Source organism: Rhamphochromis longiceps, linkage group LG18 (genome assembly GCF_057381845.1).
Source record: "Rhamphochromis longiceps isolate RC_006_pf linkage group LG18, R_longiceps_female_GT1.1, whole genome shotgun sequence".
Lineage (NCBI taxonomy): Eukaryota > Metazoa > Chordata > Actinopteri > Cichliformes > Cichlidae > Rhamphochromis > Rhamphochromis longiceps.
The window spans coordinates 2,857,647-2,882,122 of record NC_140574.1 but is presented as its reverse complement, the minus strand read 5'-3'; the positions used below and the strand labels follow the sequence as shown (position 1 = coordinate 2,882,122).

General features: G+C 41.0%; 1 protein-coding gene across 2 annotated transcripts; it reads right to left on the bottom strand.

Annotated features, from left to right (window-relative positions):
- Positions 1 to 751: 751 nt before the first annotated feature.
- LOC146647412 (immunoglobulin lambda-1 light chain-like) lies at positions 752 to 4,372 on the bottom strand. Of its 2 annotated transcripts, XM_085388985.1 has the most exons (4): positions 3,894 to 4,372; positions 1,569 to 1,880; positions 1,362 to 1,436; positions 752 to 1,008 (listed from the first exon to the last, which is right to left on the bottom strand). In XM_085388985.1, exons 1-4 carry the CDS (start codon positions 4,033 to 4,035, stop codon positions 860 to 862), a joined length of 678 nt encoding a protein of 225 aa, XP_085245111.1. In that variant the 5' UTR covers positions 4,036 to 4,372; the 3' UTR covers positions 752 to 859. The 2 variants fall into 2 exon arrangements, with proteins under 2 accessions (XP_085245111.1, XP_085245112.1); XM_085388986.1 differs by lacking the exon at positions 1,362 to 1,436.
- Between the last annotated feature and the right edge of the window lie 20,104 nt (positions 4,373 to 24,476).

The following is a 24,476-nucleotide window of genomic DNA, read 5'->3' as shown; positions in this document are numbered from 1 at the left end:
AGGAGAATATGTTATCTGCATCTGAATGACTCATGTTGCCTTGTTTCTACTTTGTTTGCATATTTCTGCTTGTTGGAAAGGATTTTCTGAATCATTCAGTAGTTTTTGTAATAATAACGACATTTAGCAAGACTTCAAAATGATTCTCCAACATTTGCTGTTCAGACTTGATCTGTTCTTACGTGTGTGATATCCAGAATGAAAAACTCAGCTCAGGTAATAAAATGGGAGCTGAGCAGACTGCAAGGGCTTCATGGTCTCTCCTTTGATTCCATTAAAGTTCATTTGTCAGCTGTGAGTTGAGGATTTGAGCTGTTTCTCTCACAGGTGAAGAACACAGATCCTTCCTGGAATCATTCTTGAAGCAGAGTTCCTGCTTGTAACTGTCATTGTGTTATTAAAGTGAAAGCCACAGCTAACGGTGTGGAGGCTGCAGAGCAGAAACCCACACAGCCCGTCTGCTGCAGGAGAGCAAGTTTGGATACAGTCAGTTTGTGCTTCACTCACACGGGTTGTTGTTGATCACACAATGAAAGTAGAATCAAACTCTTCATCTTCAAATCTTTATTGTTCACACAAACACAACTACACTGTTTGACATTTGAAAATCAAACAAAAACTTGTGATAAAAATATTCCTGATGGTTTTTGTTACTACAATAAAAGTCACAATAAGCACAAAAAGAATTCTAACTCAGAGCAACAATACATGTAAAGATGTATTTATTTCAGACAATCTTCTAACTGTTGAAGAAAAAGGCAAAATAAGCTCAACACATCATAACTAACATTTGTGATCAAAGTGATGAATGAGATGAATTGATGAGATGTGATGGTGAGAAAAGGCGAGCAGGAAACAGTCAGTCAGCATGTGTGCAGTTGGTGGACGCTCCCTTGTTTGTGAGCATCATCAGCAGAGAGAGTCCACAGCAGTACACCAGACTCTTCACTATCAGCACTGTGTACAGCAGGCAGAGCAGCTTCACCCTGCACTGAGACTGGAAGGACACTGAAGGACAGACAGACACAAAGAGACAGACAGACAGTCGGGTTATTCCTCTCAGATCAAGGAGAAAAAGTCCAAATAGAAACAGTCACAGCTTCTTCTTCAAGTGGATGAATTGATGTAGTGTTTGTGTCCACTTGGGGGCAGAAGAACTCCACAAGCAGCTAACAAACTGATCTCTGACATATTATGGTCTGTCTGCTGTTTGGTGCTGAGCAGCTAGTGTACAGTGGCTTTATCAGAGCTTGTTGGATGAAGATTTGATCAATTAGTGCAACTTTAAGAGCCTAAACTTGTTCCAGCTGCCTCATTGGACATTGGAGCTGTCCATGCAGAGAGGCAGCAGGTGATCTTACAGTCAGCTGGCTGCAGAGCTGGCAGGTCTGCTGGCTCTCTCTCTGGAGGACAGGAGGCTGCTGGAGCTGGAAGCTCTGAAACAGAAAAGGAGTCAAATGTTTGGAGCTGCAGTGAGAAATGTCAGTCCTCTGCTGCTCTGCTCTCTTTGACAGCATCTCCACATGAAGCTGAATCACTGCTGAACACAGTCACCAAGCCTTCATTACCTTGTTGTGTTCGGGCCTCCACTGTGCCCCCCTCGTGCTTCACCCAGCAGCTGTATTTATATGTGTCAGAATGGCTCCCATCAAGCATCCTGATGGCAATGGTGCGTCCCGCCTCTCTGAGCTCCAGCTGCTCTCCCTCAGCAGGGGGCAGCTCCTCCGCTTCTCCGCCGTTCTTCTTCTGTCTTTTCCAGGAGAACTGGACCAGAGGAGGAAACATGGCTGAGGCCACACACAGCAGGGAGCTGTTCCCCTCCAGGTGGGCTCTGGATGCTGCTGGGTACACGCTCACCACGGGCTTCACTACCTGCTCATCTGAAGTTTGACAGCAGCAACAAGCAGCACAGACACACATTCACACAGTCAGCAGCAGCTTCCAGCACTGCACTGCATTCAGTCTGATCCTGGAAACTACATGGACTCTGATCACTAAACTACTCATCAGCACAAAGTTCACTACATACACTGGATTCAGCTTCATATCAAACACAGTCATCACCTCATGTCATCATGGCTCACATGAGGAACACTCAGCAAGTTGTTAAAAATAAAAACTTTAGTTGAAAATATATCCATTTGTCTTGATACAAGTGAAAATGTATTTTCCATATTAGTCCTTACAGGATTTCTAACAGAGATCCTCTTCTGTATAAAAATGCATTAATCTTAATTCATAATATATCGCACTAACAAGGAAATAAAAAGTAATTCCACATAATTCAATTCATCCAAGAAAATTCACATTCTTGTCATGTATAATACAATTTATTTTAAAGACCATATGTTGTTTTTTCTTTAATTCTTTTAGTTCAAAAATTGGAAGAAAACTACTTTGATAAATGAGTTACAGCTAAGGCGAGCCGTGTGGAGTGAGAGAAGAACCCAAAGATGTAGGCGCTGACTCAGATGAGAAGAGTGCGCTTTATTGACACTGGGTGAAAATGCAGAGTAACACAAGGACAGGAACTAACTACAAAAACCTGACAGCATGACGCGCAGGATGATGTGCGGGATAATGCTAGGGTGAAACACAGAATAACACATCGAGGTAACACAGACGGACCAGTGACAAACTCAAGAAAACACACTATAAATACATATAGGGAAATAAGGAAACTGCACACAAGAGCGAGACACGGCTGAACCAAACTGACATGACGAGACAAGGAGGATGCAACTAAATACACTGACATAAGACACAGACCTTCGCCATAAGATATGAAACTCAACACACATGCAAAGACACAGACGCAGAGACAATGGCTTTAAAGAAAAACCTGACTGAAATAGACACAGAAACAGATCAAAGAGTAACATGAGGGGCAAGTGGAAAAAACCTTATGTCATCACGACTCACACGTGGAACACTCAACATGTTTTTACATGCTGAAATAAAATGTATTTCTTCAACCTTTCCTTGGTGTTATATCAAACTATAATGTATCACAAATGTAAATAAATATACATTTTTTTAATACCACTGAAATGATGTATCTCATCTTACAATAAATAACATACTTCTTTCACAAACTTCATGTTTCTGAAGTATTTTATTACAATAATGACAATAGCAGAACATCAGTTATTTGTTTTTCCTACAATTTTGAATATATGTTAATGTATCATTGAAGACATTTAAATGCAATTAATCTGAAACTTATAGTAGAGTAATACGAATTTCTTAATCCGTGTTTATGATAAAATATCTAAAGAATGTTAAATTATTTTACAAAGTTGTGTTCTCTGCCAATTTTTTTTTTTTTTGCCATTTGCGATTAACACATCAAACAAGAAAGAAATACTGAAAGACTGTAACAATCTCATATTTTATACTGTATTGTTTAATCACATTTTACACAAATTTTAAATGTCTCTGATTATTTTTTATGACAATTAATATATTCATATATCTTTTAAAAAAAAGACTGTTTGAACCAAGAAAATGTCTCTTTGACAGTTATCATAACCATGTCTACATTTTCACTTGAGCATTATTTATATTTACAAATTTACTACTACAATATTAATTTTAACATCAAATATGATTTTGTGTTGAAAAACCAGCAGAATCACTGAGAGGATCAAATCCTAAATATTTGTAACATCACTAATATTTGCAGAAATAAAGAATAACTTTAGTTGTTCAGTGAGATTTCAACATGTTTTCAGAGATTATTGAGCTTTTCTTATGTAACAATGGCTGCAGATGAATTCTCTACTAATGATGAAAAACTAACATGTAAAGCCTGAAGCAGCACAAACTGACTTTAAACACATTTTCAGCTTCTACAATAAAACAACTGAAGGAAAATAAATGTTTGTTCTTACCTGTTACAGACAGTTTAGTTCCAGAGCCAAAGATGAAGTACCATCCTGTTCCTCCCACAGTGAGACAGACTGCTACAAAAACCTGTCTGCTGTTGAACGTGTCAGCTGAGGTGAATGAGTCCAAATGAGGAAGCAGGATCATATTTCAGCTCCATGATGTGTTTCTCTAATGTTCATATCAACATGACTGTCTCTTCTTCTCTTTTCTTTTAGCCACACTAGCAGCACGGCTCTGATGTTAATGTCAGTCTGTTGGTCAGTCCACTACTTTAGTCCACATGAAAACAGAAAATCACTATATAAGCACCAGTCCATTTATCCCATCAATGATGCAACACTACAATGAAACATGCTGCTGATAGTATCATGGTTTGGCCCATCTGGCTCACCATCATTAATCACACAATCAATTTTGAATTCAAGCAGCAAATTGTAAAGAAAACTATCAGAACATCTGTCTGTGAACTGAATCTCAGGAGAAAGTGTGTGTCTGGCTCGGACTCTCTCTTCAGGCAGATCCGCCATCTTTTGTTCAACAAACTTTCCTCTGTTGCGTCTACACCTGATACAACGAGACATGCTTTTCCTGGCAGCAGAATTTGCATTTAGTATCCAGTATTTTTGTCTCAGTTTTGACAGCATGTGTGCTCTTCCTGCATGTCCCAACCTTTGATGGATATGGCGTAAAATCAGTGTTGACACATGCATATCCATCCATCCATCCATTCGCTTCCGCTTCTCCTTTTCAGGGTCGCGGGGGGCGCTGGAGCCTATCCCAGCTGTCATAGGGCGAGAGGCGGGGTACACCCAGGACAGGTCGCCAGTCTGTCGCAGGACACATGCATATCTTTTGTCAAAATTGCAGGATGCTTTACTTCCATAGTCGTGGCTGCTTTATTCAATCGGCCACCCACTCAGAGGATTCCTGCATCCAACACTGGATCAAGTTTGTAGAGACAACTTCCCTTGGAGACTCCTTTGAGGCCATTGCTGATTAAAGCCATTTCAGTTTTAAATATCTGTTGTTGTGCATATTGAATAATAGCTCGTTCTGTCTTTGCTACATATTCTGGAGTCATATTTCCTTTCTTCAAAGTGGTCCTAAACCTTTCCATTCTTATCTCCACTTCTTTCTGACTTTCCAGATCAATCTTATTCAAACCTGCGCCAGCAGCACCAAGGCCTCTTTCAGCTTTAAAAGCCAGGCTACAGAGATTTTAAGTTTTGCCCAAGACGAGAAGTAATGGATAAGATAGTTGGTAGGATTTTGTAATTCCTTCACAACGACATTCATTGTCAGGTCCTTTTTGACCTCTGGATCATCTGCAGAAATTACACTGTATTCCACATCCAGTTTAGGCCATTCCTTTTCTGACTTACAGAGAAATTCTGGCCCTTTTATCCATCTCCTACATTTGAGGAAATCCTCAGCTCTCATGCCTCTGGATGTATCATCTGCAGGATTCTCCTTGGAAGAAACGTATCTCCACTGATTCACATCTGTTGCTTCTCGATTGACAGCAATTCTGTTTGCAACAAAAGTATTAAATCTTCCAGTTTCATTGGAGATGTATTTCAGTACTGTTGTATTATCAGTCCAAAAAACAGATTCTTCCAACCTTACCTGCAGCTCTTTTTGCAGAAGCATATTCACTCGAAAGGCAAGAACTACAGCCGTCAATTCCAGCCTGGATATTGTAGTTTGCTTGAGAGGAGCAACTCTAGCTTCTCCCAGGATAAAAGCAACATGTGCGAGGTTATTCTTTTCCAACTTTAAATATGACACCGTTCCATAACCATCTTGACTTGCATCAGAAAATGATGAAGTTGTGCCTTATCTGGTCTTCCAAAGCAACTTGGTTTAATGCAACGTTCCACTTTGAACTTTGAAATCAGCTGGAGATCCTCCAGCCAATCACGCCACGCTGCGAAAGAGAGTGGGGAATAACTTCATCCCACTTCCAATTTTGTCGGCAAAGCTCTTGTAGCAACAGTTTAAGTGGCATACTGAAGGGAGACAAGATTCCCAAAGGATCATACAGTGAGCTGACCACAGACAAAATGCCCCTTTTGGTTGTTGGACGGTCCAGCAGGGAGGTTCTGAACCAGAACTTGTCTGTTTCTATGCACCACTGTAAACCCAGTGCTCTCTCCTGGAAGCTGATCTGTGTCCAAATCCAGAGCCTTAATTTCCTTTGCTCTTCTTTCCTCTGGGATGGACATGAGTGTTAGGTTTTGTATTGTTAATTGTCATTTATGCTTAGAAATATTTAACCATATATGCTTAGAGGTGCATAATCGATTGTGTAGTGATAGGATGTGTGATCTTTAACAGGCTGCAAAGGCTTGGTGTGTATTCCACACTGGAATGCACACCTACATCCTGGGAGCATAAGAAGAGGTCGTACCTTGTCTTATTGTTTTATGGTAGGATAAACGTGGCTATATCTGTTTTAGGCTAAGTGCCTCTTGTTTAGATGAACTGTTGGACTTCCAGACCAGCAGGTTTAGGGAAGTTATTTGTGGGGTCACACTCTGACCCCACACACACACACACACACACACACACAAAGGCAAGGTACTCTTTGTGTATGTAGACGTCATATGTTAATGAACCTATGCATATTCATGTAACCTCAATAAAAGAGCAGTGTTACGGGGGAACGGACGAGAGCAACTGGGGTCAAGCGAAGGAACGGCGTTTGTCCGGTTCTCTCCCGTGCACGAGAAACATGAAGAACTTTGCCTACTTCGTGTCTTGCTTGCTGTGTAATTATATTGTCTTCAACGTTCCAGCGAATAGGTTCAAGCTACAAACCTATCATTAATTGGTCCTTCGAGAGCCGGAGCCCTGGAGTCGACATTCACCGAGGGGAGAAGAGACACGCTGAAAGACTGACGTCAGCCAGGAAGTTCCTGTAGTAAAGTCCCGAGACGTGAGAATTTGTCATCGGGCCGGTGGATTAGCTGTCTGTTTTCTCTCCTCCATGAATGACGATCGGCGGGATTCGAGGCTATATTACACGCCAAGCAACGCCGAGTAAGTTGAGAGAGCGACTCTATAACCGCAGAACTGGGTTAGTGTCCCGAAAAAGAGGTTTTGGTAAAATCGCCCAAGGGCCCAAGCGTCCGGTGAGTGTCCGGTTTTGAAATCGCCCTGGGTTTGTGTCCCGAGCGTCCCTTTATTGGGCTTTGTCGCGCGACTGGGTGAGGGTCCCAGAATTGGGTGAGGGTCCCGAAAGATTGGGTTGGTGTCCCGAGCGGTCCGGTGCGAGTCCGGATTAGGCCTATTTTGTGTTGTTGTTGTTGTTGTTGTTGTGTTTGAGTGTGTTTGTGTGAGTGGGTGCGGAGCAGAACACGTGGTCTGTGACACCGGCTGTTGTTGTTATCATGGGTTCCTAAGCAACCAAGAGTGTGTCAGAGGGTGACAGATGTTTATGCTGGACTTTAAATAAAAGAGAGCGACGGCTCCTTAGCTGCGCGGGTTCACGCGAGCACGGTCGCGCGGGTTTCACGCGGACCTGAGCCGTGCGGTTAATCGCAGGCTTATAAATGGAAGAGATTCAAATGTCAGAAGTTTTCAGAAAACACACCAGCCTTGAAGAGCGTGTGGAGAAGGCCAGCCCACATCAGCAGCACTTAAGATATGCTCTGGTGAATGGCTTTCCCCCACCCCTTGCTGACACAAAATGTTTATTCTTTAGCTTGCCCTGATCGACAACAGCCTGTGTGCCAGACCATAGATTTAATTGAGGTGGATAGTTGTTAAAAGTAACCTGCATTAAGCTTAGGGTTGCTCAAATTCAGTACAATGACATATGAGATGAAGTAAAATAGGCAAATATTTAAACTAATGATGTGCATAGAGGCACTTGATCTGTGTGAAAGACTGTCGTCTTATTATGAGCCATTGTTGAGATATAGAGCACACCTGTGAAAACAACTAATATGCTGAACCCTGTATGAAACATCTAAAGGTACATGATGGAGAAGCTGAATTGAATATGAAAGTGCAAGTCTTTGCCACTGTGGGCAAAGCACGTGACCATTGTGTGATGTTGCGTTGCGGTCTCTTCTGAGCTGATGAGCAAGTTACACATCATCAGATCGAGAGCTGTCTGAGAACTCCTCAAAGAGAGGGAAACAGAACTATGATAACTGTGATAACTGGAGTGTACAACGTTTCTGTGAGCAGTTTTCTTGCATCTTGACTCATGTGTGTAGAGTGTTCATAGCATCAGCATCATATTTCTGTTTATTTGTTTTGTTGGGTTGAAAATAATTAAATAAACTTGTGATCATACCTATGGATCACCATGGCACATATCACCAGCCATATGATTTATTTATGCAGATGAAAAAGTGAGTGTGAATGTGTCTGACGTCACAGTGTTTTTGTGCGCTGTGTAAAAGTAATTGCCTCTGATTGTGAGAGCGGTGATTCTGCAGGTCACCAGCTATTGTAAAGAAAAAAAAAAGAGTGAAAAAGAGAAAGAATTTATATTGTAGATGAAAAAAATCATAGGAAAAAGGTTTTGTGTTGATCAGCCAAGAACAACCACAATTTCATTTTCTGCTTTTAAGAAAGGATTGTTCACAAAAACACACAGAGAGAGAGATGTGTGTGGTTAAGCAGTGATGATAATTGAAGGAAAAAATGTCCATCCCGGTTTTCCCTCCAAGGCACGAGCGATAAGCAGAGTTCTGTCCTTTCCTTCTAAGATTCCTAATTATTTAAAGTAACACTCAGGTATGCCATTCAGCTGGGTTAGTTACGACGTCGGGAGCAGCTTGGGAGAACAAGGAAACACAGACTGCTTCAGGTTGTCTTCCCAAATCGACTCAAAGGTTTATTTAGTACATAACAGCTTATATAGAGGAAAAAAAGGTTCGTGTGTCAGCAAGTTCTCAGTTCAAACCAGTACAGACCAAATAAGGAAACGTCTTCCTGCCTTGTGAGCAAAGAAGTATCCTGTGTGTAGTTTATCAGTTCAGCTACAATTTATGATCATCCCAGCAAAATACACAGAATACAGAGTTCTTTCATTAGTGAATTCTGAAACAAACCACCTGGCCTTTAACGAGCCTTTTTCTAAGAGATAAGGAAGGGAGGATGGGAGTAAGGAAGTGGTCTCGTCTCTGTGGTGTTTTCGACCTTGGGGTACCAGCCTGTGAGTCTTACACATTAATTCTTGGGTCACAGAGAAAGAGAAAAACAACTAGTAAATGGGCCTTATTGAGTAACAGTTTCATGTATGATATCAACTATAAAACAATATCCTGTAAATGCTACCATGGTATCAAAATATCATAACAGTTCTCCCCTTTTATCATGAAATGATAACATAGTATAAAGACAGAATGTAATAACATAATATAAAGACAAATCATAACTGTAACTGGTCCTTCGAGCAAGCTTAATATCAAAAATTCTGAGAGCGTATACATGGTATCACACAACAGACAATAATCATCGAAAACAAAATAATACATGCTGCAACGGTTACAAAGGCTACAATTAGTTCCTTCCATTTTCCAAACGTGTCCTGCAGCCACTTGTCTAGCCACTGACCGTGGCCTGTATTGGCAATTAGTTCTATCTGCAATGCTTCAAGTTTATTCATAGCTTGTGTGAATGAACCGTTAGGGGCGGTATTATTGGGAATGAAAGTACAGCATACATCAACGGTTACTAGACCACAGGTACCGGTCCAATTAACAGGTAAAGCTAATCTAAGGGTATTATTGCACAACCAATAAGCGTTAGGGATTGCTCTAGTTAGGCGCGTGACCATGTGTGATTCAACTAACTCCCCCCCAGTCAGTATCATTTAAGACACCCTCTGGGGGAACAATGATCGATTCTCTGCTCGAACTTGAACTGTGTGTGTGTTCCTCCAGATATGATAAAACTTCAGCCATAGAGACAGCTAGCCATGTCTCATTACAGCGTGCACCTGGGGAGTCAGAGAAGAATGTATAGTTATCCTTTGTATAATCTACGTGTGTGTCTGGGCCAGTTAACTTTAGTCTGCGCAGACATATCATACTAGTATTAAAATGGAGAGGGATCTGTCCTAAGGGCAGTGAGGGTTTTAACCTATTCTTAGGGCGTTTCATTGGGGCGCAGGTCCCTGCGGTGTCATTAGATAACTTCAATAATTCGCCTAATGGAGTCTCAGGGTTAGTTGGTGTGTGTGTGTGTCTAAGTAAGCAGTCGAGAGGGCTCAGAGTCAACTGTAAAGTGTCTTTAAAGAGAGCATTATCTCCGCCGATTTTCTCTAGTCCCTCAGTGAGGGGGAAACCGGATATGGGGTATCCTACTATTACCTGTTCTGGATTAGCCTTTGAACAGACATAACAGTTACTGTTTCCTAAATCACGAGCGGCTGTTCTGGCATTTTCATACCAAGCGTTAGCTCCTGCTCTAAAGGGTGCATAAAATGGTTTATTAGTGGCGTCTATCTTGTCATTTACTGATTTTAGGGAGCGTTATGAGTGCATTAAGTATGTGTCTTGCAAAATAGAGCATAAGGTATCGTCAGCAAAATATGACCTGCAGAAATATGAACATGGTTGCAGTTTACAATACAAAATAGCAAAGAGAAATCCTAAGGTTAATGCGATAGATATCATAAATAACCTAAATATATAAGAAAGACAGTTCTTCAGTCGTCTTCTGGCCTGGTCCCAGGTTCGAGAGACACAGAATAAGCGTCGTGTGATGACAATGGGCATTTCATTTTCTCCATTATCAGGATGAAATGAGTCTGGCTTTATCAGGTTAGACATCATGTGGTACTTTTGGCTTTCTGTTCCTGCTGGATGTTTGAGTACCTTGTTGTTGTTCTTTCAGACGTTGTGTGTTAATCAGTGATTGCGTGTGTGTATGTAACTTTTGGATCCGGGCGCTGGCTCGCCTGAGATGTCATCTACCCGTGTGTTTATTTGCTCTAGTTCCGGGCGCTGGCTCGCCGGAGATGTCATCTGCTTGATCCGACGCCTGAGATGGTCCGATTGGGCTGGTCTTAACCCTGCTGGCATCAATCCACTGAGGTTGTCCGTCTGTGAGGATGCTGGTTCTTCGTCACTGCCAGTAAAGCCTGGGGGCTGGAACACGCGCGGCCTCCCAGAGTGTCCTTGGTTTTAGTGGCTTCTCCAACATGCATCTCCTTGTCTCCACTGGTGGAACTGTGGAGGGGAAAGGCTGAGAGAGACAAACTTTCTGATAGTTATTATTCAGTTTTTCTACCAGGTTGTGAACATCAGTGGACAATGCAATATACATCACCTTCTACTAGCGGTGCCCCTCTGGAAGCTGACCATGGTGTTGGAAATAGTCTTATTTCAAATGGAAATAATTTGGTTACTGTAGATTGAGTCATTCTAATCTCACACAGGACTTGAGTAAGTAATTTGACCCAGGTCATTAAAGTTTTAGCACACTTTTGAATTACTTCTAATGTGAATGAAGATCCTCTATCACTGTTAATCTGGTGAGGTATTCCGAATCTGGGTATTATTTCATTGCTCAACTTTTGACAGACTACTTCTGCAGTTTCTTTTGATGTTGGATAAGCTTCTACTCATTTACTAAATTGATCCACTATTACCAGTAAGTACTTGATGCTTCCTTGCGCTGGCATATGTGTAAAATCAATTTGTAATGTATGAAATGGAAAATCTGGTTGTGGTAAATGCTGATGTTTCGCTTTTGATTTTCCTACATTAGTTCGCGCACATGTTAGACAGGTTGCTAATATGCTTTTTACTGCATGTGATGTTTTTTCAATTACAAATCTTGATTTTATTGCCCCTATTACCCCTCTTTGTCCGACATGACTCACACAGTGAAAATGTCGGGCAAGGACTGGCATCAGGGAATATGGGAGGGCAATCAAACCCTTAAGATTTTGTATAAGCCATCTCTGTCATCTAAGGTACAGTCATTATTTGTGGCTCCCAGTCATGGGATTACCTGTTAGTGGCGTCTGTACACGTTTTTTTTTTTGGCACAGTGTGTGACATAGAGTACCGGACAAAAAGGATGTTGAGTTCATTCTCTGCTGAGGGTCCAGCTGACACAGAGGATGTTCCTTCTCCATCATGTCGGTACATAGGGCAGAGAAAACATAAGCTGTTATCAGTGTCAGCAAACATTTCACCCTTTATGTTAAATTAAATACACAAATTCATTTTTGCTTTGGGTGTCTGCGGCTGCTGGAAAACTGAGCTAAATTTGCACCTCTAGCTTGTCCAACAGTGCATAAAGCGTTTTATGAATACTAGGATAGATTCATCAGGCTTCTGTTTACACATAGTTACTGCATTTAAGTCAATTTTGTCTCTGGACATTGTTAGCAGGAATTTCTTTAGATTCTTAAAGAAATTGGTGATTTTGTCATTATTTACCCACAAAAACTCTGCAGTTGTGGATGCTTTATCATGCTTTGGGTCTGTTTGTTTACTACCGCGAGTGTTGGCGTAAGGACCTTTGTCATTCCGGCTTTGTTTTTCCTTTTTTCCTTTTAGATAAGTCTTTATTAAAGTTCGGGTAACAGGTATTTCTTTAGCTACCTCTAAACCTCTAGCTACGATATCGTGGCGTTTCATGTGGGTGTCTATTGTGGACACTGCCTGATGCAAAAGTTTTTCTTCATAGTCGTCTGAATTGTTTTTCATAAGTTCCTCACATTCTTCTTTCAAAAGTTTTTCTCTTTTTTTTATGTTCTGCTAATTCTTCCTCGCGGCGTATATATTGTTTTTCCTGATCCTGTTTAAAGAGATGGCTGAGACCCGTTGCATGTGATTCAGGTTTTTTGTCACTGTCTTTTAAGCTGGTTGGATCAAAGCGCTCACGTTGTTTGCATGCGGCTGCTGCAGTAACTATTAATTCGGTCTCATCTTCGTAAGGCGGTGGGGCTGTGGGCTGAATGGCTGAACATGCAAGACTACCTTTTCCCTCAGTACATTTATTTTCTATGCTGGAGCCTGCACTACTTTTATTTTATGTTAAAGCATCTACACCTGGTTCCGGTCCTTTTGTCCATAGCGGTAACATTTGATGCATCACGTCGCGGCATTCTATCATATTTTCTACAGGACTTTTTAAGCAGACTACTTTTCTTATCACAAATGATATTCAACATTTCTACTGACCTGGTTTCTGGCGATAATCGTTCGGGATAAGGCTCCGAAAAGAGATTAGAATGCATTGTACTCACAGTCCGTAAGTTGTAAACAAAGTCAGTCACATAAGCACTTCCGCATGTTCTGGATACGTAATCATGGAAGTCTTCGCCGATTCGTGGACGTGGGTTACACGTAACTGGAAATGGGAGTCGTACTGAGCTGTTGTTTGAGACTTTAAATTTAATTTTTTTTGGTTTTACAGGTAATTTTGATTTTTTATCGGACCTGTCTGTGGTCTTTGAATAATTCTGACCCATGTTCAGTGATTTCCAGAGGGGTTTACACGCTAGGAGGATTTATGTTAGTATTTTCGCTGCGGCACAGCTGAGGTTACTTTAAATTTATTGCTAGCAATTTTTTGTTTGTGTGAGCAACTCTCACTTAGCGAGCAACTTCTCGCTTAACGAGCAACTTCTCGTAAAACAACAGGCAACTTCCTGTGTCTTTCTGCTTTTAATTTACTGCTTTTAACCCTTGTATGGTAATCGGGTCTGTGAGACCCGTTTTCAGTTTTCTTTCGTTTTTTTTTTTTTTTTTTTAACAAAATTAAATTTAATTATTTACTAGCTTTCTGTGAGTGAGCAACTTCTCACTTTTTAACGTACGTTTCAAGATAACAGGCAACTTCCTGTGTCACTCTTTGGTGAGCAACTTCTCACTTAACGAGAAGTATTTAAGACAACAGGCAACTTCCTGTGTCACTTTTTCTGAGTGAGCAACTTCTCACTTTTTAACGTACGTTTAATTAAACAATTAATTATTATTATTATTATTATTTTTTAACAAAATTAAAATATTCAAGACAACAGGCAACTTCCTGTGTCCACCAACACCACACAAGGGTTAATCTACTTTATTCGGGGACTGAGGAAGTCGTCAGTGTATCTCTCTGGATCACTAAGTGAAACTTCGTCAGCATATCCCGTTTTTTTATGGATCGATCACTGAGAGAGGTATAATACGGTCTTTATATAAATATGAAAGACGCATATTTACCTTCTGTCAGTCAATCCCACTTCTGACACCAAATTGAAGGAAAAAATGTCCATCCCGGTTTTCCCTCCAAGGCACGAGCGATAAGCAGAGTTCTGTCCTTTCCTTCTAAGATTCCTAATTATTTAAAGTAACACTCAGGTATGCCATTCAGCTGGGTTAGTTACGACGTCGGGAGCAGCTTGGGAGAACAAGGAAACACAGACTGCTTCAGGTTGTCTTCCCAAATCGACTCAAAGGTTTATTTAGTACATAACAGCTTATATAGAGGAAAAAAAGGTTCGTGTGTCAGCAAGTTCTCAGTTCAAACCAGTACAGACCAAATAAGGAAACGTCTTCCTGCCTTGTGAGCAAAGAAGTATCCTGTGTGTAGTTTATCAGTTCAGCTACAATTTATGATCATCCCAGCAAAATACACAGAATACAGAGTTCTTTCATTAGTGAATTCTGAAACAAACCACCTGGCCTTTAACGAGCCTTTTTCTAAGAGATAAGGAAGGGAGGATGGGAGTAAGGAAGTGGTCTCGTCTCTGTGGTGTTTTCGACCTTGGGGTACCAGCCTGTGAGTCTTACACATTAATTCTTGGGTCACAGAGAAAGAGAAAAACAACTAGTAAATGGGCCTTATTGAGTAACAGTTTCATGTATGATATCAACTATAAAACAATATCCTGTAAATGCTACCATGGTATCAAAATATCATAACAATAATAATGAAAATGTCTTAGTTTGTTAGTTTGTCACTTTCAGGTGAAAAGCAGACCTGAATCAATTTTCCACATGCAGCGGTCGGAAGAAAGTTATAATTTAACATCATTGGAAACATGCAGGCCAAGTTTCTGGCTGACTTATTTACAGTACCATGTGTCTCTCAACCTCACAAGCAAGCAAGCGAGCTCTCACTCCTCCCTGAAGACAAGGAATGCAGCTTCAAAGAGCAATAACATGGCAGATAAAGAGACAGCAGCAAAGTCCTGAGCAAAGAGTCCCAACAAGCAGCAGCAGTGTGGACAAACAGCATCAGAGAAGAAGAGCAAACCCATCATCCTGCCTGATCGGATGAATGGCACTGTGTTTACAACAAGCTGCAAATTCACTGTGCATGTGAAGAAAACGTTTGAGGAGAACTGAGGAGACTGTTGGAGTTTGACATTTGCCACCTGTGGAGTAAAATGGCAAGAAGAGACAGTGGAACACAGGACGAAGCTGAAGGAGAACTGCCGGCTATTGGACTGTTGAAGTGGGAGAGGACAACAGAGTGAGAAGACAACAGAGTGAGAAGACTAGGTGAGAACACATAGGAATTATTTAATGTGGGAAATCAAAATTTGGGTTAGCAAACCTGGGAAAACAAAACTGACTGCTTAAGTTGGAAAATTGTGAAGGAGTCTGAAACACTGCAAAAAAGAAACATATACAAAATCACACACACAAGCAGAACATGCATTAACCCTACTAACACTTCCAAGCACAAGAGAGCTCATGAAGATTAGACAACATCTTAAGCATGTGAGTCTGTTTATCATCTTGTCCAAGTCACCTCGTGTGATGCAAAGACCAGTGGACTCATAGCACATTAGTTAAGAAATGATCAAATAATAGCAGAGAAGTATGTAGGAAAGGCAGCTTTAAGAACATGCTCTGCTGGAGATGCAGCTCCACAGACATGCATTAAACCTGCCTAATAGCACAAACACACATGCAATGAAGATCAGCTTGTTATCTCTCATCAGTGTTAAAATAGTGTCAATTTAGCAGACACTTGTTATCAAATACTGAATTTATCCAATGCAAAAAATTGACTCTCTGGGTTGCAGGACAACAGTTTAACTTTTGTGGGAAAAAAGATTCTGGTTTGACCAACCAGTGATCAGACAATAAATTTAGTCGTTGATATAGTAAACTGAGAGATGCTTCCTGCTTGATTGATGCAGTACAAGTAATTTACTGTATGAGGGAAATTCTATTTTTGTGATAATATTTTGAACGTGCATTTCTGTTGTCCTGTCATCTTAGTGGGTTAATAGCTGATATGCAAATTAGTTGATCGTTCTTAGATTAATGAAAGGTGACTGAATTCTAGCACGAGTGAATGAGATGTGTTGGAGTTTGTTGTGTGTTGAGTGGAGACTCTAAAACACTGAGTTTCCTGTTTTGATGTGTGAGTGAATCCTGTACCTAGATATACAACTCTGAATACGTCAGAACAAACTTCCTTTGTGAAGTGCATGACAACATGTCACATGTTTTATGATGACGGGAAAAAGGAAAACTGAATAAAATCTGTGGCCTAAATGAGTGAAGAGCACAGACCTGGGGATTACAGTCATAGCTAATAAGACATTAGGGTTATGTTGTGTGTTGTGCAGCTGATGGTTGGTTTGGAGTGAATCTAGCTGATGATTTTTCTTTTGTTGTGAAGTTGAGCCTGCCAATTAATATGATGGCATGATGAACCATGCTAATGGTATGATTTACCCTCCTGAGATGAGGAGCTTGTGTCATGACTTAACAAGGCCTTTTTATTTTGATACTTTCACAGTGCACTGAAAGTTTTGTTCGATAATCTGTCGTTTGAGCAGATCTGCACGATTAGAACAGAAAGCGCTGTACGACACGTCGTCGAGGAAATTGTTACAAGTGAGCTTCTCCACATTAAAATGGGCTCAGGAGAAAGCCACTTATTTGGGACAATTAGAAAGTAAGTTCCTGTCCAAAAAGGATTCAGCGATGTAATCCGAACTAAAGTTCTTCTTTTTCTTTTGAAATGACGTCATTTTACTGAGAGTGGAAACTAAATGCGACGATAGTTTCCACTATCAGCAAAGAAAGAATGAATGTATGAATGAATGAATGAAAGAGGAAAAAAAACTGACTGACTGGTAAAAGCTGACAAAAGCTGACAAGACTTTACTGATGTAACACGACTGTGTGAAGTTAACCCCCACCTGACAAAGGTGCAGATGAATCTATGTGTTTTTCCTTTTACAGGAGCAGAAGATGACAGCAACATTCGAGGTTGCGTGATGGTTTTAATAATAATAATAATAATAATTAATTTAAATGCCACTTTCTGTGTCTGTGCATCTACCGGGGTGTTATTCACTACCTTGTGTTGCTCACAGAGATCACTGTGAGAAAGTGTGTATACATCTGCGCAGCGCTAACATTTGCATTTTCTTTTCTACAGCATTACAGTTCTTCATGTGGTTTGATCATGTGATTTATACCAGGACAACTGGTTGATGTTTTTTCCTACTACAGGATTTCTGGGTTTATGTGTGAAGAAACTGTATTTATAGGTTATGAGTGGTGATGCTGTTGCACTGTGTTGATGGGAAAATGTGAAGGTTACTTTGATAATGTGAATAACATGTGAGAAATTTCCTGTGTTGAAAACTAGTGTCACTTCTTTCCACAGCTATGGATGGCTAACTTTATGGTCTTTTTATGGCACCTCTGGAACCTGTTGACCTGCGTCTGACCACCGTCTGACCACAGTCAATGTGTATTGCTAATGTTTGTTTTTCTAAGAGTACATGTAGAGGATTCAGAAGAAGCGGACAAGTGACATGAGAAAAACAAATGAGAGATGCAGTGTTTATGGAATAGTTTAATATGGAGCTCATTTGCTGGCCACTTTTGAGCCCATAGTAATATATGAGTGGAGTGACTTTGCTTAAGAGAAGTCACTGATTACATTAATGTTAACTGAGTACATGGGATGATCCATGTCTGAGGCAAATTATGGTAATAATTGTAGTTTACTGATTTGAGAAAACCTGCACATGACACTTGTCTTGCTGATGTTGAATGCTTTTTACTCTTATGATACAATTGTTTACAAGTGTGAAGTTTAATTTCACTTCCAGATTCTGCTTTCCAGGCCATGATGGTGTGTATGCAGGCTCCTGGCAGAGCCAGGTGTTAAGCAAACTTAATATGCAAAACACGCTAACATCTTTTATTGCAGGGTTACGGAGCTACTCCAGCGGAGATGCTCTGATGTTGCCTGGGACATGATCTAGCTAACCTTTTTCTTTAAGACAGGGATCCAGGTTTGATGAGTTGACTCATGGGAGCGTCCATGCGTCAAGAGGCGGGGTCCAGGATTAACATTAAACAATGTTTTCTATTATTGTTGCAGTGATTTGTGTGATTAACAGTTTATTTACAAGTATTAAACCTATGCAAGTGGTGCATCCAGGTTCAGATGAGGCTTTGATGGCCTATAAGTGAAGTTCACTGAACTAAAGAATGTGGTTTGATTGTTGACATGCTCTCCAAATAGAGGTTTTTCTTCCTAGCAAGTAAATAAAGGTGCAGCATTCTGCTGAAAGGGATCTCCTGAGAAATCTTCAGAGCCCCAGTAAGAAACAAGAACTATTCCAGGCATCGCTGACAGCCCAGGCAGTGGTTGAGGTCAAAGGTCGAGCTGTTTGGGGCCCATCATGAGACCAGACTTTGGAGCCACAGCAAGGACCATGAAACTGCGTTGGAATGAGAGCTGTGCCAAAAGGGCTTTCCAGAGGCCAACAGAGGAGGTTGTGGACAACAGACGGGCACCTGAAGGATGAGGGGAGCGTGCCAAGCTCCATCGACAACGCAGAGGGAGTCTAAGGATGACATCATGATTCTGTGAAAAGCACAGGAACCAGAAGCTATGGTGGTGATGACAGCAGTTTCCTATGAACATCACCTAATGCTGTGTCACTATACTGTGCATACGATGACACTCTGAAGGCTGCTGGGATCATAACAGCAATAAGATAACTGGACCCAGCAACCTTTCCACAGAGGGGTTTTTCTGCAGAGCGTGGACAGTGGAGGAGTCATTAGTATCCCCCTCGCAGGACGAAGGCCTGAAGTGAGGTGATGGGGGTTGGTAGAGGCCATAAAACTAGAGTGCTGAAGAGGTCTGCAGCTTTGGAGATAGCTGAGACCTATGTTGACAAACAACAAAACCAACTGGTATGTTTGAATGTCTATTCTACATACATTTGGACTCTGGTCCTATGGACAGTGATGGAAACAAGCGGAAGAGACATTCATGACGCCCTGCAGAACTCAAACCACTCTGCAGAGAGACATGTGATTTGCACACCCAGAGGAAGCACCACCAAGCTGAGATGTTTTTGAAAATGTTACTTTTTTATTTTAACTATTAATTAACAATTTATTTGTTTGCTTGTAGGATGCAGTTTGCCATTGGATGAGATCAATGAGGAATGGGATAACTGCTAATACATTTGTTAAACTGTGTGATAGGATGTGTGATCTTTAACAGGCTGCAAAGGCTTGGTGTGTATTCCACACTGGAATGCACACCTACATCCTGGGAGCATAAGAAGAGGTCGTACCTTGTCTTATTGTTTTATGGTAGGATAAACGTGGCTATATCTGTTTTAGGCTAAGTGCCTCTTGTTTAGATGAACTGTTGGACTTCCAGACCAGCAGGTTTAGGGAAGTTATTTGTGGGGTCACACTCTGACCCCCCCCCCACACACACACACACACACAAAGGCAAGGTACTCTTTGTGTGTATGTAGACGTCATATGTTAATGAACCTATGCATATTCATGTAACCTCAATAAAAGAGCAGTGTTACGGGGGAACGGACGAGAGCAACTGGGGTCAAGCGAAGGAACGGCGTTTGTCCGGTTCTCTCCCGTGCACGAGAAACATGAAGAACTTTGCCTACTTCGTGTCTTGCTTGCTGTGTAATTATATTGTCTTCAACGTTCCAGCGAATAGGTTCAAGCTACAAACCTATCAATGAGCACTGTGCGACTGTTGCTGATCCATTTTGAAAGCTTAAATCCTCCTTTAGCGCAGATATCTGTCAGCCTCTTCACCGTGTGCACTGCCTCCTCTTCTGAAGCAACAGATTTCAAACAATCATCCACATAAAAGTTTCTTTTGACTGTATCAACCACTTCAGCTGGAAACTGTTGTGCATTATCATCTGCAGTTCTCTGTAGAGCATAATTTGCACAGCTTGGCGAAGATACTGCTCCAAACAAATGCACCTTCATCCTGTTTTCCTGCGCCAACCATGTAGTGTCGCCATGTTGCCACCACAGGAAATGGAGAAAGTTGACGTGTTTTTCTGAGACGTGAGCTTGTGAGCTCGGCATATCCTTGTTCAAGCATGTTGTTTACACATTCAGTGTATTCATCTTTATAATGAGCATCCTTTTCAAATCTCCGTCTGAGACTCTGGAGACGCTGCTCGGTGACACAGAGGTTATTGGGCTAGCTGGGACCTTCTCTCCTGAAAGGCAAATCCATGTGATAATGATTTCCAATAAGTTTTATTGAACTACTAACAATATCCATGAAACAGATCCTCTCTGGACATTTCAGTCTGCTCCTCTGAGGATCTTTCATTAAAATCATGATTGTACTGTTTAATCAACATTTCTTCAAGAAGCTCAACAGAAATCCTATTGGCTGTTACAGCAGTGCAGTTGTTTTTATTTCCAGTGTTACTTCCAGTGCGCAGGGGACCAATTATGACCCAGCCAACTGTTGTTTTTACAGCATAAGGTCCACCCTCCACACTGTTTATCACCTTCCATGGCTCTAAAACATTGGAAGCATCAGTGCCTATCAGTAGCTCCACCTCTGCATCAATGTTGTGAAGTTTAACAGGTTGAAGATGAGGCCACTGATCAATGTCGCCTTGCTGGGGAATATTGACTGTAGAAACTGGCATGGTCCTTTGAGTCAACACTTTTACTTGATACAGATCTTGCATTTAAAAGAGCTAATTTAACTCTCTGTCCATCCATGGTAGCAGGTTGGATATGCAGTAATTGCAAGTTGTTTAATTTCTCCACCTCCCATCGTATCCTGTCAGCATGGCAACCAATAAAACTGCATCAGGTGTGCATGGTGTGATGACGTCGGCTAAACAGGAAGAAGGCAGGGCTGTTTGAGGGCAGCTTCCCAGAGCGCGTGCCACGTACATGTCCACGTCCCCGGCGCCCCTTTCAGAATATATTATATTGTATATATATATATATATATATATATATATATATATATATATATATATATATATACTGAAGGAGCTGTCCCGTCCCTGCAAAAATCTGTTCCAACCTGTGCAATCAGGCAGGTTCTGCACCATCTGCGCAAGGACAGAGGGACTCGAGAGGAGCTTCTATCCCCAAACTAAACCAGAACATGAAAGGCTTTAAAAGCAAATTAAATCATTTTAAAATGAATTCTAAAATGAATGGGCAGCCAGTGAAGTCAAGCTGAAATGGTGGAAATGTGCTCAAACTTTAGAGAGCCAGTTAAAAGACGAGTCGCAGCATTTCGCGGCCTCTGTGGATGAGGAATGTATGAAGCACTGGCTCCTATATAAAGTGCATTACAGTAATCCAGCTAATGCTAACAAAGGTGTTGACAACTGTCTCAAAGAGCTGCAGTGAAAGAATTGCTTTAAAACCCCTGGAGGGTCTTAGAAAAATGCCAGCTGCATGAGCTGAAAGAAGCCTGACTTTATGACGGCCTTAATCTGAGTCCACTTTGACTCTAAGGTTTGTGACAGTTGGCTTATTGTGCTGGGCCAAGGTATCTAAATATACATTGGGGATCTCAGTGGGGCTACCAAAAACCATCGCCTCAGTCTTTTTGTCATTGAATTTTAATCCAGTGCCCACTGAAAATGGTTTGGATAAACTAGAATCGTATTTATTGTCTTCTATTTCAAACAAACCACTGGCACAACCAGGTCAAGGCGGCCATGACCTGCTGGGTTTGGACAACCAGGGAACCCATTGATTAGTCTGCTGACTTAGCTTCAGGATACAACAAGCAATTCTTCTTGGCTTCTGGTTTGTCCAGCAGATATCTGGACAAAGACTTCAAATTCTTGTTATTGCTCATTGTTTATGAAAACAGAGAATTAAAAAAACAACTGAATAAAAAGTCATGTCTGGATTATATTTGATGATGTGATGCATTTTCAGCAGATGGACTCTTTTGTTCTCCTCACAGACTGTTTTCCTGCATGAAACCAAAGCTGCATGTAATTGGTCAGAAGCACAAACAGAGAGCAGAAATCTTGTCCTTTTATTCCAGATTTGACATATTCAGATACAAAATCAGTTTTTTTCTATCAGAGAGAAAAGACGGTGACAGAAAGATGAGGCACCGTGACTGATTCATCCTCTATAAACATCCACAGGAAACTGATGGAAACCTGTCCAACAACATCAGCGTCCTAATGAGCCGCTGCTAGAAGGACAAAATCCTGACCTGACATCAGTCCAAGTGTCTGGTTAAATGTACTGAAAGGTGTTAAACAACAAGTGCTGCTGGAAGAGTTTTCATGAAGAGAACATTAACACTGTGAATGAGGGATGGACTTTGACTCAGTTTGACACAATCTGTTTTTCTTTCACTTTGAATAAATGTTTTTGTGGGACTGAGGATACATTTGTTTACATTTGGAAGTTTGATGTCATCTGTTCCTCTTGTTTCTGTCTTAAAACAGGATGAAAAATCTGTTTAAACAGAAATAAATCGAATTGAATTTCTGACAGCAGTAAATAAAAATGGTCCCTGAGCTCAGTATGTTTGTGACTCTGAGATGGAGGTGAAACATGTGAAGCTGGGCTGTGGTTTACTGCTCTCTTCCTGTCACAGACACTGTTTGACATCTGTTCATCTGTTGGTTTTTGTTCAGGCTGCAGGGATCATTTCTCACTGTGGGGAGCTCTCTTCCTACATGTGCAGTAGTAGGTGGCTGAATGATCAAGTTTAACTTTCTCTAAATTTAGATTACAACCATTATGTTTGTTGGCAACTGAGAAATCTCGTTTCTGAGGATGGCCGTAATTTGAATAAATGCCACAATCTTTGCTATTAATACGCAAAATAATTTTGAATGTTTCTATTTTCTGGTACCAACGTATATAACTATCCGTACACTGTTCAGTCCCTCCACAGCTGAAGGAGACACTTTCTCCAACTCTCCTGGTCAATGTTAAATCGTCCTGAATCAGCTGTTCTGCTGCCATGGTAACCAGTGCTGTAGAGACACAGACAGATAGATGAAGGTTAGTGTGACAGTGTTTGTTACAGGTTGACTTTGTTGGCTCCTGATTGGCTGGAAACACTCACCTGAACACAGACAGCACAGAGCAGCAGCTGGGAGGAAAAGCATTTTGTGCAGTGGTGTTTCCTCTGGTGAACCTGGGGAGAAGTGGCGCTCTGATGCAGCTGAGGCCAAACAAGGACGAGCTGTGAGATCAGACGAGGGCCACGTGGTTTCTAACAGGTCCTCAAAGCTCCCATCAGCCCCTGCGGCCCACAGATAAGACTGCTGCTGCTGATTGACAGCTCAGCTGAAGCTGCTGTGGTTTCATCGTCTTCATTTCAATCTGACATCAGATCCAAAAATCTGGGTCACATGATGCACAAACACTCAGAAACATTCATGTTGCTGCGAATTTACTAACACACACTGTTATCTGTTGTTGAACAGCTGTGATGAAAACACTAAATATAACGAAACTACAAATAAATAGAAAAATCTAAAAATAAATAATATGGTTAAATATTTTAAAAGTTCATAAATTGCACACAAAGTAGTTAAAAAAACAAAAACAAAATCATATATAACAACATTTACAGTAAAAATGTTATTTTAAACAAACACATGTGGTTCTGTTGTGTGTTTAAATATGTGCACACTGTGGTTCTGTTGTGTGTTTAAATATGTGCACACTGTGGTTCTGTTGTGTGTTTAAATATGTGCACACTGTGGTTCTGTTGTGTGTTTAAATATGTGCACACTGTGGTTCTGTTGTGTGTTTAAATATGTGCACACTGTGGTTCTGTTGTGTGTTTAAATATGTGCACACTGTGGTTCTTTCCCACATCTTCTAATGTGTTTTGTTCCAAGTTGGTTTCAGACTGAAGGATTCATTAAAGCCTTTTTAAGAATCATTAAAATGATGATCATCAATTCTAATATCTATAAACAGTAATAAAAACAGGGCTGTGTTTCACGTCAGCTTCATTTATTTGTACCCATGGTTAGATTTCATCTGCAGCAGGCAGTCATCCACCTTTACACACACATTTACACAACAGTACAAAAGCACTTTTTGATTCCTGAAAGAGAAATAAGACAAATGTTGCCTTTGTATCATCTCTGATATGGAAGGGATCATTTGAAGATGTGAGTGAAGGACACAAATATTTGGATCTGGTGTTGTTCTACATTTTAGGACTAAAAGACAGAAGGAAGAAAGTGAAAGTGACTGTGCGAGGCGTTGAAGTCATGAAGTCAAGTGGAGGCCGCTGACTGCTGTTACTTTCTGCTGTACAGGTTCAACAGGGACTCACAGTCAGCCTGCTAGAACATTTGGATGAAG